The 15,225-nt window shown below is 56.1% G+C and overlaps 1 protein-coding gene across 1 annotated transcript in view; it reads right to left on the bottom strand.

Moving 5' to 3' along the window:
- CDH23 (cadherin related 23) overlaps positions 1-15,225 on the bottom strand; it is a 211,693-nt gene that overhangs the window by 5,663 nt on the left and 190,805 nt on the right. The window contains exons 38-56 of the mRNA XM_054288414.1: positions 14,592-14,813; positions 14,402-14,521; positions 12,418-12,598; positions 11,437-11,570; positions 11,017-11,226; positions 10,363-10,470; positions 9,895-9,997; positions 7,068-7,184; positions 6,218-6,442; positions 5,965-6,134; positions 4,561-4,698; positions 4,286-4,405; positions 3,692-3,869; positions 2,850-3,061; positions 1,720-1,914; positions 1,323-1,433; positions 969-1,098; positions 557-820; positions 278-439 (exon numbers count right to left, since the gene is read on the bottom strand). Of these exons, the coding sequence (XP_054144389.1) occupies positions 278-439; positions 557-820; positions 969-1,098; positions 1,323-1,433; positions 1,720-1,914; positions 2,850-3,061; positions 3,692-3,869; positions 4,286-4,405; positions 4,561-4,698; positions 5,965-6,134; positions 6,218-6,442; positions 7,068-7,184; positions 9,895-9,997; positions 10,363-10,470; positions 11,017-11,226; positions 11,437-11,570; positions 12,418-12,598; positions 14,402-14,521; positions 14,592-14,813 (3,100 nt within the window). The remainder of the gene's footprint in view (positions 1-277; positions 440-556; positions 821-968; positions 1,099-1,322; positions 1,434-1,719; positions 1,915-2,849; positions 3,062-3,691; positions 3,870-4,285; positions 4,406-4,560; positions 4,699-5,964; positions 6,135-6,217; positions 6,443-7,067; positions 7,185-9,894; positions 9,998-10,362; positions 10,471-11,016; positions 11,227-11,436; positions 11,571-12,417; positions 12,599-14,401; positions 14,522-14,591; positions 14,814-15,225) is intronic.

The raw sequence follows: 15,225 nt of genomic DNA, 5'->3' as shown, positions 1-15,225 counted from the left end.
CAAACCTTTGTTATCATTCTTCCTTTTTCTATTCTTAGCCAGCCTTCTGATGAAATCCTTTCTTCTATTCTTTTAGTATAGTTTTAATATAATATATATCATAAAATAATAAATCAAGCCTTCAGAAACATGTAGTCACATCCACATCTCTTCCCTCATCCTCATACCCCTGTGAACACTGTCACATGGGATCAATGACCCCAGCCACAGGGACACCTTTGGCCATGGGATGTCTCTGCCCAAGGCCCCATGCTCCTGCAGCAGGCTGAGCACCCACCAATGCTGAAGATGTTGGCCACCTCCTCGGAGTCATTGGAGTGCTGCTTGATGTAGCGGATGCCCAGGATGTGGTACAGGACCAGGCTGTTGTTGCCCACGTCGGCGTCCACTGCCAGCACTCGGATCAGCTCCGACCCCACCTTGGCATCGGTGGCAACCCCTTTGAGGGAGAGATGGGAAAGGGACCTGGGGCCAGGCTGGCTCTCCCCTTTACCCTGCTGGATTTTCCTGGATTATCTCTGGCTCCAGGCAGCCCCCAGCCCCTGGCACCTCTTACCCGCCGTGTACTCCGACTTGGTGAACTGGGGGGCCTGGTCATTGATGTCGTCCAGGAAGATCCGCACCTCCTGCAGGGTCAGGTCCTCGCTGAGGTCCCAGAACTGGGCTCTGGCTGCCTGCTGGCCCCGGGGAGGAGCCCAGTTCCTCTGGCTGGATGCCTTGACGATGATGGAGTGGTACGGCTCCTTCTCCCGGTCCAGGTCCCGCAGGACCTTCAGCTTCCCCTCCCGGCTCAGCTGGAAGTTGCTCTCCTCGTTCCCAGCTGGGTGCAGAAAGGCATCCCCAGTCAGTCCTCTTCCAAAATGCCACCTCGCCCGTCGAGCAGGGCAGAGGGGCAGCAAGGAGAGGATGGAAATCCTGGGTGAGTGAGGGGAGTGTGTGGGACACAGAGCTGCCATCTCCATGCCCACCTGCTATGAAGTAGTAGACGATGGCGTTGGAGCCCTCATCCGCATCCACCGCACCGGTGACATTCCCCACCACGGTGCCTGGCGGTGAGTGCTCGGGGACAGAGAGAGCCTGGTACTGGGGACTGTCCCTCTGCCAGAGACCCCAGGGAAAGGAACGTCATCAGCACTTAAATAAAACGTTGGGGTTGCTTTAAACCAAAGCAGACAAATCCCACCGGTGCTCCCCACCATGGTGACGCCCAGGTGTGCACGCTCCATCACACGTGATCACTGGCATCCCCACCCCTGCATCCCCTGCATCCCCTGCATCCCCTGCATCCCCTGCATCACACCCCCTTCCTGCTGGTGCCTTACAGGTGGCCTGAGGAAGATGGGTTCATTGTCATCGATGTCATCGAGCTCTACCTGCAGGGGCTGCATGGTCTCGTAGGGTGGCTGGCCCTGGTCGGAGGCCACGATGATCAGCTGGGGAGAGAGGCAAAAGGGCTGTCCTGGGCAAAACCAGGCTGGGAGACATCACTGAGGCAGGGACAGAGAGAGGACAGCTGGATGCTGGAGAATTTTGGGGAGACTTAACAGGGAATTGGGTGCTGGCCCACCAGGATGCAACCTCCCTAAGACACTTGATAACCACCCAGTTCCTGCTAAGGTGTGACACCACAACCGTGTCATCATGATGCCATCCCCACCACATCCCATGCATCCCACCAGCCCCACAGGGACCCACGGCCCCAGGGCCTGGCTGGCTCACATTGTACACTGCCTGCTGCTCCCTGTCCAGCCGCATGGCTGTCTGGATCAGCCCGCTGACCGAGTCGATGGTGAAATACTCCCAGTCCTTGTTCCCTGCCCCTGTCTTCAGCAGGCTGTAGAGCACCACTCCGTTGAGACCCTCGTCTTTGTCCGTGGCATAGACCTCGTAGACGTTGGATCGCAGGGGGATCTCCTGCTTGCACACACACAGCTTGTCACCATGACATTTTCTGGAAAACCCTCTTTGCCCAGGATTTTCTCCTGGGAAGCTGAGGGGCCTCAGAAAAGAATGAAAACAATAACTATCTGATTGCTTGGGAATGTGGAGATCGTTTACCAACAGATGCATCTTTGATTGGTTCCATGTGAATTGTTTTTAATTAATGAGCAATCGCCATCAGCTGTGTCGGACTCTGAGGAGTCAGTCACGAGCTTTCACTATCATTCTTGTTTAGCCTTCTGATGTATCCTTTCTCTTTCTTTAGTATAGTTATAGTATAGCATTGTTTTAATATAATATAATAACATAAAATAATAAATCAGCCTTCTGGGAACATGGAGTCAAATTCTTATCTCTCACCTCATCCTGGGGACCTCACAACACCACAACAGCCCTTCAGCCTTGGCGCTGCATGCAAACCCCCTGCTCCCCCTGCCCCTCTAGGCCCCCTTGGTCCAAAATCCCTTGGTTTGGAGGTCAGCAAGCTCCCACCACCCGAAATCCAACAGGGGGATGGCAACACAGAGCCATGATCCCCTCTGGGCTGGTGGCTGGGGATGGGCTGAGACACGCACTGGGGACTGGCTGAGTCAAGCCTGGCTTCCCAGAAAGCAGAAGCATCTCCAGTGTCAGCATTTCCAGCCCATGTTTATAAACACGGTCTGCACGCACCGGCCGTTTACTAATTCCAAGTGCTGTGGGGTTTCTGTTCCCCAAATCCGCCCCATCACCCTGCTCACACGTTTTGGAACGTCCACCCCCGTGACCCAAATCCTCTTGCCACATCCTAAATCAAGGTCTGGTTGCATCCCCAGTGGAGATGGAGTTTGGATTTTGCTGTTACGGGCAGGAGTGCCCCTGAACTCACTCCCAACATGCCCCGACCTGGTCTCTCCCCAGGGATTCACCTCCTTGATGTGCAGGATGGTGCCGTTGGGCGGGCGCACGAAGACGGGGCGGTTGTCGTTGATGTCGATGACATCGATGTGGAGCATGGTGGTGCCCCAGAGAGGGGGATGGCCCTTGTCCGTGGCCACCACAGTCAGGTTGAACCTCTCATAGGACTTCAGGCGCCGCCGGGATGTGACCAGCCCGGAGTCTTTATTGATCTTGAAAGCCTCTGGGGACAGAGAAAAGCCCCACACCTCTGGCTCAGGATGCTTTGCACCAGATAAATTGTGACTAGAAATGGGTATAACCAGCTGGAATGCACCCCCACAGCTGGCCAGGGGTGTGGGTGGTCTCAGGGCTTTCAGAGCACGCCAGCCCATTGCCACATCCTTGTCTCTGGGACCTACTCCCTGGTCAGCCCTGTCTGTGCTTCACTCCTGCCCAGGCTGGCACAGTGGAGCTTTTGGCTGATTTCTGCAATTTCTCAGTGTGCAGATATCCTGGATTTCAGGCACTATCACCATCCACCCACACCTCTTTGCCCCTCAAAGCCTTCACCTGAAGCAGGCAGTGAGTCTGCTCCAAGACACACTGGGTCTAACAGAAAGTTCTGCTGGGGTGAGGAAGACAAGAGCATAAGGCAAGGCTGGGCTGTAGGACAAAGGCAGGCAAAGCCCTAACGTCCCACACCATGAGATGAGGAACTGGAAACTGCAGAGAAATGGAGAAAGCTCCCACTTTCAGTATCGCTCCCAGGAGTCCAAAGCAGCCACAGGATATGGGGTGTGGGCTTAGTGCCCATGACTCCTTCCTCCTCATAACCCTCCTCCCTGGGAAGGGCCCCTGCCCCAGCACCCACCTGCTCCAGGACCCTCGATGCTGTAGGTCACCACGCCGTTGTCCCCCTCGTCCAGGTCGGTGGCACTCATGGTGATCACTGATGTCCCCGCCGGTTCATTCTCATACACGCTGGTGCTGAACTGGCTCTTGCTGAACTGGGGCCTGACGTCGTTGATGTCCAGCACCGTGATCAGCACCTTTGGCAAAGCACAGCCAGCTGGTGTGAGGCTGGGGAAGGCTGGGCAGCCCCTGGGGCCGTAGCCCTGTTGTGACCTGCAGCTTTGCTGCTGCAGAGAGGTGCCCTTCCTGCTATTTGTTTAACTCCACCAGCTGAATTCCTGCCTCCAACAATGGGGGCCGCCGTGGCTGGGGCAGCCATTCATGCCACAGCACTGCAGACAATAGTGTCACCCTCCCCTGCCCCTCCTGCCGACGTGCTGTGCCTGCAGCACAAAGTGCCCCGCACCATCCACCCCACGGCTCCTGGCGTCACCCGCTCTTCCTTCTGCCTAATTCCCCCCAGTCCAGCCCCTGGGAGGAAAGGTGGGGCTTTAACAACTTCTTGCTGGTGGCCAGCACCCAAGGGGTGACGGGAGGAGAAGGAGAGCCCTACCTGCACAGAGTTCTCCCGACGGTTGCTGGAGACATCCCCAGGGTTGTCCCTGGCCACAGCTGTCAGTGTGTAGTGATCCTTCTTTTCCCGGTCCAGGGCTGACAGGATGTAGATGTCACCCTGCAGCACACAGAGACCTTCAGGTGGACCTCGTCTGGCAGAGCTGGTACTCAAGAAGGGGCACAAGGTGAGGTGTGGGAGCAAGGCACAAACTGGGACCATTTCAGCCTCCCCTCCCTTCCCCTGCTGTGTTCCAGCCTCAGTTGGCTCCTTACCGTGTTGGGATTTATCCCAAACTTGCCCTCTCCATCGCTCAGGCTGTACTCGATGAGAGCGAACTGCCCGGAATCCGCATCGGTGGCCGTGACGCTCAGGATGACCGTACCCAAGGGCACGTCCTCAAACACAGCTTTCTGCAACAGAGGCAGCAGGCAGGACTGGCTCAGCCCCGGCTGTCTCTGCAGGCAGTAACCGTGGGCACAGCTGGCACAGCTGGCACCCAGCACTGGTGCTGCAGATTGCAATGCAAGATGTTTTCCATTACCATCTGTATGGCAGATTACCTTTGTCAGGTGGGCAGTTTGCCTTATCTCTCTCTTTGAGTGACCACATTCACACCTCCCTCGGGAGGGGACATTGCTGATAACAGGCTATTGAATGTCACTGCATGGCTGATAAGAACTATAACATCCCATTGGGAGATGCTCCGCCCAGGGGGAGGAGCCAAGCATTGCTACCCAGATATAATCCAGAGGGAGGAGCCAAGCATTGCTACCCAGATATAATCCAGAGGGAGGAGCCAAGCATTGCTACCCAGAGATAATCCAGAGGGAGGAGCCAAGCATTGCTACCCAGAGATAATCCAGGGGGAGGAGCCAAGCATTGCTACCCAGATATAATCCAGAGGGAGGAGCCAAGCATTGCTACCCAGATATAATCCAGAGGGAGGAGCCAAGCATTGCTACCCAGAGATAATCCAGAGGGAGGAGCCAAGCATTGCTACCCAGATATAATCCAGAGGGAGGAGCCAAGCATTGCTACCCAGATATAATACAGAGGTTTTGAGACACCAGCACGGCTTTCTCCATGGGATTCCCCAGAGGAACAGCAGCTGTCTCTTCTTCCACTGGATCTTCAGAGGCAGAATACATCCTTCTCTACAGATCCCCCTTGCTCCAGCAGAACCACCCCTGATACTGCAGGAGGGCTGCAGTCACATTTCCAATGGGACTGCCACCAACACCCTGACCCACAGGGTGTCAGGTTGGGTTCTGACTCTGTCAGCATTATCCTAGTGTACTGCATTGTTTATTTTATCCTTTAATATTTTTTTCCCTATTAAAGAACTGTTATTTCCTGCTCCCATATTTTTTGCCTGAGAGCCCCTTAATTTAAAATTCATAGCAATTGGGAGAGGTGGGGAGGGTCTACATTCTCCATTTCAGGGGAGACTCCTGCCTTCCTCAGCAGACTCCTGTCTTTCCAAACCAAGACAACTGGGCACAGCCAGACTCCCAGCAAGGTGTTGGCACAAAGCACAAAGCGCGTGCCAGCGTTGGCCATTTTCTCTAAAGGGCTCAAGCATAGGCAGAGGGAAGAGGAGGTGTCCCTGGAGAACCCCCAGCTCTGTGCCTGTCCTCACCAGCCCAAAACATCCACAGTTTGACAGGGGTGCTCACCTGGTAGGAGGGTTGACTGAAAACAGGGTTGTTGTCATTGATGTCCACGATCTGCAGGTACACGGGGATCTCAGCGGATCTGCGGGGAGAGCCGTTGTCGGAGGCGCGGACGGTGAAGTTCAGCCACTGCACCTCCTCATAGTCCACCGTCCTGTTGGCCACAACCTTCCCTAGAGGATGGCAGACCCTGGAATGAGAAACCTGACCCAGGTCACCCACCTGCCCCAGAGTCCCACGTCCCCAGGCCACCAACCTGCCGAAGGGTCTTCCAGACAGGCGTAACCTTCCGGAGAGAGGTTCAGCAACTCGTAGGTGATCTGCCCATTGGCACCTTTGTCTGGGTCCACTGCTGAGATGGAGATGAGTGTGGTGCCCTGTGTGGCTCCCTCCAGGATCCGCTCCGTGAAGTAGGTGACCCCAAAGGGACGGAAACGGGGCGTGTTGTCATTGACATCCAAGACGTTGACTGTCAGCTTGGCTGTGGCCGTGGCGGAGACCACAGGGGGAGAGAAAAGAAGAAGAAAAGTGAGAAAGAGAAGGGAAGGAAGGTTGGGATGAAGGAGGGTTGTAAAGGCACAAATGTGAAAGTCTAGGAGAGCCAGTAGGTGCCGGTACTTTAAGAAAAAATTTAATATGCCCCAAAGCCACTATTCCCTGAGCACGCCATGGGTGCTCCTATGCTGCAGTGGGACACCTGATCCTGAGCTCTGTGTCTCTTCTCACACATGAGCCTGAATTTATCCAAAGTGGGGTGGCAAGATACCATAGGAATGGTAATGAAGAGATGAGTGTCTCCCATGGAAGGGTTATGGGCACACAGTCCTTTCCTCCCATGATAAGATTATGGGCACACAGTCCTTTCCTCCCATGGTAAGGTTATGGGCACAAAGTCCTTCCCACATCCACTGCAGCCCTGGGATTTCTGGGACATTCTCTAAAGGAGTCCTCAGGGGAGAACCTGAACCTGACGGGAGCTTGTCCAGGACTGGTCCCACTGGAAATGCTGCTGGTCAGGATGGAGAGGAAGGTGGGAGAGCTGCTGGTTATCCAGAAGCTTCACTGGTGCCTGGGAAGGCTGTGCCAGTCCCCGTGCCCACCCTTACCGTTGGGCACGCTGACCGAGCGGTCGATGACTTCGCTGGCGTTGTCATGGACAGAGATGGTAACCTCGTAGGTGGCCACTAGTTCACGGTTGAGGGGAGTTTTGATCTTCACAGCTCCTGGGAACCCCAGAAAGATGGATGTCACAGGCTGTGCCTGTGCCCATGCCTGGGCAGGGGGGTGAGTACCAGCCCACCGCTGCATCCTGCACCATGCTTGTTCTCCTGTCCCTCCAAAGGGTGAATGAGGAAAACACTTGAGAGCTACATGAAGAGACAACTGTTCTCCCCCTGCTCTCCATGTCCTTCCTACCTGCCTGTTCCACACGGACTCAGGTGGTTCTGGTTGTGTATCTAAAAGTGGTTTGGGAGCAGCTGTTGCTGCTCCCCTGCACAACCCCATCCACCTGAGCTCAGCATCTTTCACAATCTTGTCCTGTGTCTTTTCCAACAAGGTCATTTTTCTGTCTGGATCAGCTTTGTGCTTCCAAAAGAGACGTGAGGAGCTCCTGGCCCTCCTTCCCCAAAGGAGCCCACCACCTGCCCTGGAGTGCCCCTTGCTCCCCCAGGAAGGGGGCTTGGGCTCAGTCTGCGAAGGCTGAGCAGCTCCCGGCCCGCAACGGAGGCCAACTCTGCCAGTGGAGATGGGTGAGATGGAGGAGACCATGGTGGCACGGAGACAGGAATGAGCACAGGCACAGAGACAAAACTGAGAGCAGGAAAAGAAAGCAAAGTTAAGTCAGTTAGACAGAAAAGAGAAGGGTGAGACAGTGGGGAGGCAGGAGAGGAGCACCACCGCCCTGTACCTCGGACACCTACCTCCAGGCAGAGAAGAAGAAGAAGTAGAAGCAGAAACAAGGAGAGGGGTCCACACTGCCCACTCCTCCCTTCCCGCTCTCCTACCTGTCCTGAAATCCACCGTGAAGGCTCCCTGCTGGTCGGGCACCAGCGCGTCCGTGTCATCGCGGGCCACGATGCCCAGCAGGTAGTACTCCAGGCGGGGGTGCAGGTCCCTGTCGATGGCCGTCACCTCGGCCACCACGGTGCCCGGGGGAGCAGACTCGGGGATGCTGACGCTCTGGATGGGGTTGATGAACTCGGGCCGGCAGTCGTTGACGTCGTCGATGAGGATGCTGACGGTGGCCGTGCCTGACAGCGCCGGCGTGCCCTGGTCCACGGCCACCACCACCAGGCGGTAGGCGTCGCGCTCCTCGCGGTCGATGGTGATGTTGGCCACGCGGATCACCCCCGTGCTGGCATCGATCAGGAACCTGTCCTGGCCACCACCCTCAATGCGGTAGTCCAGCTGTTGGTTGAGGCCACTGTCAGCATCCGTGGCTGTCACCTGGAGGACGGAGAAGCCTGGAAAGGTGGGACACAGCCCTCTTAAAAGAGGGTTGGAGGGCAGCAGCAACCAGCCCTTGGTCCCAAGGCAAATACCATCAAGAGACATAGGAGACTCAATTCCCAGATTTTGACCGCATCCTGGCCAATGGTGTCATTGGGAGCAGGATTTTCACAGTCCCAAGGGGACACCCGGGTCACCCCGTTTCCCACCCTGACATCCAGTCCTGACCTGGAGGGCTGTTCTCCAACAGCCGCACTGTGATGGATGCTGGATGGAAGACAGGGCGGTTGTCATTGTCATCCAGGACGGTCACTGCCAGGCTGGCTGTGCTGTTCAGCCCCCCCACATCACGAGCCATCAGTGTGAATTCCAGGTGAGGGTCCAGCAAAGCCTCTCGGTCGATCACACCACCAGGCTTCACCGAAACCACACCTGGAGAAAAAGGGGAAAAGCCTGGTGGCAGACCACATGGGGACCTGGTGGCCCTAGGCTGGGGACAGACCGGCTGGGGGCCACCTCACCTGTCCTGTTGTTGATAACAAAGAGGTCCGGGGATGCCTTCAGGAGCTCGTAGGTCACCACGGCATTGCTGCCCTGGTCAGCATCCAGAGCTAGGATGGGTCCATTGAGCATTGTGACAGGAGTCCCTGGGCGAAATGACAAAAGCATAAGGGAGGGTGGCAGTCCCCTGGAGGGCCCCCCCGTCCCCCTCCCACCCCGGTGACACATGAGGGACAGCAATGAATGGATGGAGGAGGTGACAGAGCCAGGCCTCAAGGGGTGTGAGGCACTGGGGGGTGGCTGCTGCAGCCTTGCAGACCGACTCGCGAGGCCCAGGAGAGGTGGTGGGACATCCAGCTAAAAGCAAACAGACAGACACATCCATCAGAGGGGTGGCAGCAGCGCCCTGCCACCCAGGGTGTCACCTGGAGGCACCCAAACCCTTTGCTTGAGACGTTGCTCAAGGGTGGGACAGGATACCTGAAGTCTTGGAGCAGGGAGCAATTTAAATGGCAGGAAGGCAACACAAAATAGTAAGAATTGTGTTTCTAGCTCTTTGTCTGGGAAATGTCCATCTGGACAGGCTGGACTCTTTTAAAAATCTCTAACCCTTGGAGCAAGGCAGTTCCAGGTGATGGGGTGATGGGCAGCCCATCCTCTTCAGAGCATTGGGCAAATGGATGCCCTCAAGGCTGCCCCCAGGGCTCTGCTCATCCCACAGGCACCTGCTGCAGTTGAGAAAATCCCAAATGTGCCCATTTTTGACCTGTGCTAGGAATGGTTTCCACAAGCAGCATGAACCAAAGCTGTGGTCTCCTCAAGGCTCATCAAGTCACAAGCTCCTCAAACTCAGCATCCCTGTCCCAGTGAGCTGCCCTACCCAACATCCTTTCTCCTCCACCACGGCAGGGAGACATCTCCCCTCATCCAGCTCTTAAGGGAGTCTCCAGGAGCCACATTAGGGAGTGAAGAGAGACCTACCAGGGGGCGAGTTCTCCATCACCTCAGCCTGGTAGGAGCTCTGGGTGAAGAGGGGGCGGTTGTCATTCTCATCCGCTATGGAAATGACCAGCAGGTCGAAATCCTAAAGGAAAATTGGGACAAGAGGGCGATGACCATAGTGTCCTTTCCTTGAGCCCACCTTCCCCCTCTGGGGCAGTCAAAGGATGCTCCACTATCATTGTGGTTGTCCAACTCTCCAGCCCAACACTGTCCCACCCTTCCATGACATCTGCTGTTGCATGGAGTCAACAAATGACTTTGGACTCGCCCTAGATCCTACTGCTCCTGTTCCCTGCTGGGAATGGGGCTGTAGCCCCCTCCTTGTGATCCCCAGACGCTTTCTGGGGATGGGGCTGCTATCAGAAACACCGTGGGTAAAGGCAGCGCTTGGTTTTGGCCATTTTCCTCCCCTGCCCCGCTGGAGGCCCCGGCAGTGTCCGTAATTACCCGCCTGGCATTGCGGATGTTCTCGGGGTTGTCCTTCACCGTCACCGTCAGCCTGTACTCGGCCACCCGCTCCCTGTCCAGCGGGCGGTTCACGTACACAACGCCACTCTGCAGGGAAAACAAGGGATAAAACACCACAATGCCACTCTGCAGGGGAAAACGAGGGAGAAAACACCACAATGTCACTTTAGTGGGGAAAACACCACAATGCCACTCTGCCGGGAAAAACAAGGGAGAAAACACCAAAATGCCATTCTAACAAGGGAGAAAACACCACAATGCCACTCTAGTGGAGAAAAGAAGGGAGAAAACGCTACAATGCCACTCTACCAGGGAAAATGAAGGAGAAAACACCACAATGCCACTCTACTGGGGAGACAAGGGAGAAAACGTCACAATGCCACTCTGCTGGGAAAAATGAGGGAGAAAACACTACAATGCCACTCTGCCGGGGAGAACAAGGGAGAAAACACCACAATGCTACTCTAATGGGGAAAATAAGGGAGAAAACACCAGTGGGATGCAAGGAATGCTTCCCCTAGGGCATTTCCTGCCAGGACAAGGATGCCAGACTGCACAGCTGGGTTCCCACGCCCCTCATCCCAGCATCCCACCCCCATTATCCCAGCATCCCACCCCACTCCCGGGCCGTACGGTGCTGTTGATGTAGAAGGCATTGTCCGTGTTCCCTGCTGTTATGTCGAAGGTCAGCAGCGCGTTGGGGCCCTGGTCGGCGTCGTGGGCGAGCACGCGGGTGACGAAGCTGGAGACGGCGGCGCTCTCGCTCAGCGTGAGGTTCATGGGCAGGTTCAGCAGCACGGGGTCGTTGTCGTTGATGTCCAGCACGCGGACACCCACCACCATCTGCCAGGGAGAGAAGCAGGGCAGGCATGTGGCACGTGTTTCCAGGCCTCCCATCCTTTTCTTGCACTCCCCGGGCAAGAGGCCCAGGATGGAAAGGCCTCAGGACAAGGAGAAGGAGGTGGAGGGGAGGAGAATGATGCCAGAGACCAAAAGGGAAGGATCTGAGCATGGGGACAGCTCAGAGCCCCCCGTGCCAGCCTGGGGACTCACGGTGGAGCTGAGGGGAGGCACGCCCCGGTCGCGGGCGGCGATGGTGAGGTTGTAGAAGGGGATGTTCTCGCGGTCCAGCTCGGCGTCCTTCCGCACCCGCAGCTCTCCTTCCACCGGCGAGATGACAAATTCCCCTGCCGGAGACAGCGGGGCCCTGGCTCTCACCGGGCTTTGGCTCCCCATGGGAAGAGCTTGTTTGGGAGCTGGGGCACCGTGGCAGGTTTGGGGACAAGCCCATGCCCCGTTACTGCAGGTACAGGAGGATTGACAGCTGGGGACTCTGATGGGTGCACCCCCAGGTAGCACCAGGAGCAGGGGATGGGGTGAATGGCCAAACAAGAGGTGCCTGTCCCCATTTTCTGGGCCTTTCTGAAGATGCCAACAGCCCCTCTGTGCCCTGGGATGGCCAGAGCAGGGTGGGTTACACAGCACTGACCCCCCATGAGCCAAAGGGCCTCGTCCTGCCTGTTCTGGAAAAGCTTTGGGCTCAGCTGGGAGATGGGACTGGGCTCCGCCTTCCAGATTCTCTCGACCAGTCACCACTCCCTTCACCGAGGCACATCCAGATGTCTCCATGGTTAGGGATGACCCCATGGTTAGGAATGCCCCCAGCTCCTCTGCCATCTGCAGCATGGAGCTGGTGGAGCTGTGAATGCTGGAGAGCAACTCAGTCCATCAACACCCTGCAAACCCCACAGGGACTTGGGGACAAGGCTCAGTTTTTGCACTTTTTTTTGGCCTTTTTAACTTCTTTTTGCCTTTATTGCTCAGCAGTTTTCCCCCTTCCCTCCACCAGCCCCAGGCACCCCCTGCCCAGGCACGAACAGGTTAAGTTTCCTGTTGCTCAAACAGGATTTCCTGGTGTCGACAGGCCGAGCTGGGAGGGAGGATGGCGTTTCTGAAGCGCTTCCTCCCCGCGCTCCTGCGAGCCAGGCTCCTCCATGGGGCGGCCAGCGGGACCATGTGTGTGTCCCCACTCACCCAGGGGGTCCCCGGCGATGATGCTGTATTCCACTTGTCCGCTGGGCCCCGAGTCCCCGTCGTGGGCCAGGAAGGTCCAGACACGAGGGCCGGGCTGGCCCTCGGTGACATCGAAGGGCCCCTCGTAGGGCCGCGGGAAGGTGGGACAGTTGTCGTTGATGTCATTGAGGTTCACCAGCACCTGCGGCCACGGGCAGAGGCAGGAGGGTTGTGAGAGGAGAGGGTGGAGGGGAAGGGAAGAGCACCCTGCTGGCCATGAGCATGGGAAGCTGTGGAAGGCACAACTCCTCCTGTATTTCTGGTTTTCTGGGCTCACCAGACATCCAGCTCACCGCTCAGAGAGTCAAACTCAGCTATTCCTGATCATGCCCACTCTACATGCACACTGCAGGACTCCAGCTGCACACTGCCAAACCTCTGGGTCACACACCACGGTGGGAACTCAACCCAAAAGCCCAATGTCCCCCACATCCACGTCCAAGCAGGACAAAACCACAGAGATGAGTCTGGAGACACGCGATCTCTGCAGCCAGCTGCACACTGGCTCACTCCTCTGCCTCCAACAAATACTTAATTCCTAATGCTGGGCAAACTTTAAAAAACGGAGAGGTTGCATCCTTGTCCCAACAAAGCCACCAGCACCACTGGTGGTATAGGTGGTTAGGAGAAAGGCACTGGAAATGAGGAGTTTTCTGAGCTCCTGGTTGAAGAACGGTGAAACCCACCAGATGGGCATTTGCTGCTGATTAAATCTAATCTTTACAGAGAGTACATCCAAGATTCTTCCCCGTTTCCTAGCAGTGGAGAAAACAAACACTGGAATGCCTTATCAGGGTCCCATCACTGGGGATCTCAAATAATCCCTAAACCTCCCCCTAAAAGCTGTGTTTTCGTACACTGCTGGCACAAACTCCTGGAGCAGTGGAGGGAGGGTGTTTCCATCCTTCCTGGCTTTGGTGCTTGTTGCTGAAGGGGTTTCCAAGTTCGTGTCTCTGCTTGAGCCAAGCGCAGGGGAAGATCTGCCCTCGCCTGCAGTGCATGGCAGTTGTGCCTTCGCTGCCTGCAGTTAAACCCTGGCTCTGTCCTGGGCCAGGAAGCCATCCCCAGCACCATCAGATGCCCAAATCTGAAGGCTTTCCCTTCATCCAAGCACAGACTCTCACTGCCAGGTTTGTGTGGACAGATTTTATCCATAGAAATTTCCCACATCGGTACCTCCCCTTTAGTTTTCCTTTTATTTCCCCTTCACACACAAGAATTTATCTCCTTTTGGGGGATTACAAAACCTGTGGCTCAATATCAGGGTGAGGTACAATGGTCCATGGCAATCAAGGCAGGAGGTTTAACCCATCCCTGCCACCTGCCAACCACCAAATAAATCTGGGCGTGCTGTAGAATTTGTCAAATTTTGGTTTTGGCGACAAAAACAATCGGTGCACTCTATTCCTGCAAAATATTTGCTTTGGAGCTGCTTGCCTGCCCTCTCCAGTCTTTGAGCAGTGCACTAAGTTCAGGTCACCATGGCCCAGGGAAAATAGAGCTACAGAGAAAAGCAACATAAAAATGACTAGAGGCTTTAAATAACCTCCTTACAAGGGAAAAGGGAATTTTCAAAGCACATAAATAGCAAGAAGAGATAAAGATGACGCTGAAATTAATGTTATAGCAATGCTTCACTTCCTGCTGTCCCTTCAAGGACCAAGAGGACATTTCAAGAAAACATAGGAGGAGGAGCTCCAGGAGTTTCTTTGTGTCTTTGCAGGACCAAATAACTGGGCTAATTAACCCAGAAACACCTCTTGTGCAGGACCCAGTTTTGAAACACCCTTGAGGGAGAGCAAGGCAACAGCAACTGGGCAAACCAGCCACATCTGGCTGAAGCAACCAGTGACCACTGGGAAGGAGATGTGAAACTGCTCTCCAAGTGGGAACTCCCTGGCCCCAGAGAGGCCAGGGTGTCGCAAGCCCCCCGCCAGCTCCTCACCGTGGCTGTGGACGTCAGCCGGCGCGAGACGATGGGGCACTGGTCGGTGGCGGTGACCACCAGGGTGTAGCGCCCGTGGCTGATCTCGTAGTCCAGCTCCTTGACCGTGCGGATCTCCCCCTGCAAGGACAGGGCAGTGAAGGGACGGGCACGGGGACACGCGAGCAGCGGGGCCGGCGGCCGCACTGACCGTGGCGTTGTCGATGTGGAAGGTACCCAAGATGTTGCCCTCGGTGATGGCGTAGGCCACCGTGCCGTTGGGTCCCTCGTCCTGGTCCAGGGCCTGCACGGTGACCAGGCTGGCGTTGAGGCTGGAGGGGCCCTCGTCCAGGGTCACCTCGTAGAGCTGCTGCCGGAAGGCGGGAACGTTGTCGTTCTCATCCAGGATGGTGACGTACACCGTGGTGGTGGCCTGCGGGACATGGGACATCGTGGTAAGCACTGTGGAGGCATTTGCTGGGCAATCAAGGCTGGATCTGTCAAGGTCAGTGACCAACAATGGCTCAACACTGCCAAGAGACACAAAAAGCACGCAGGGCTCCAAGTGAAATGAGCCGTGGCTTCAGACGCACTTGCAGGTGACAGAGATAAATCAGAGATTTAATCACACCCTTGTTCCCAAGTAAAGCATGTCTCTGTGGGATCCCTCCCCTTTTCCCATTTTACCATTGCTGGCAGCACCAGGGAGCAGCCCATGGCACAGGGAAAACCAGGCACTGAGCCCCACTGTGCCTCCCTGCCTTTGGTGTGTGAGTCCTTGCCTTGCCACCTTGATTGCCACTAACAAGTGTGGCCATATGGGTGGAAAATCCTGGAGACAACGC

This window comes from Melozone crissalis, unplaced genomic scaffold (assembly GCF_028551555.1).
Source record: "Melozone crissalis strain CALT ecotype California unplaced genomic scaffold, PUWL_Pcris_2 ptg000062l_1, whole genome shotgun sequence".
NCBI lineage: Eukaryota > Metazoa > Chordata > Aves > Passeriformes > Passerellidae > Melozone > Melozone crissalis.
This window is presented reverse-complemented; position numbering and strand designations above follow the sequence as displayed.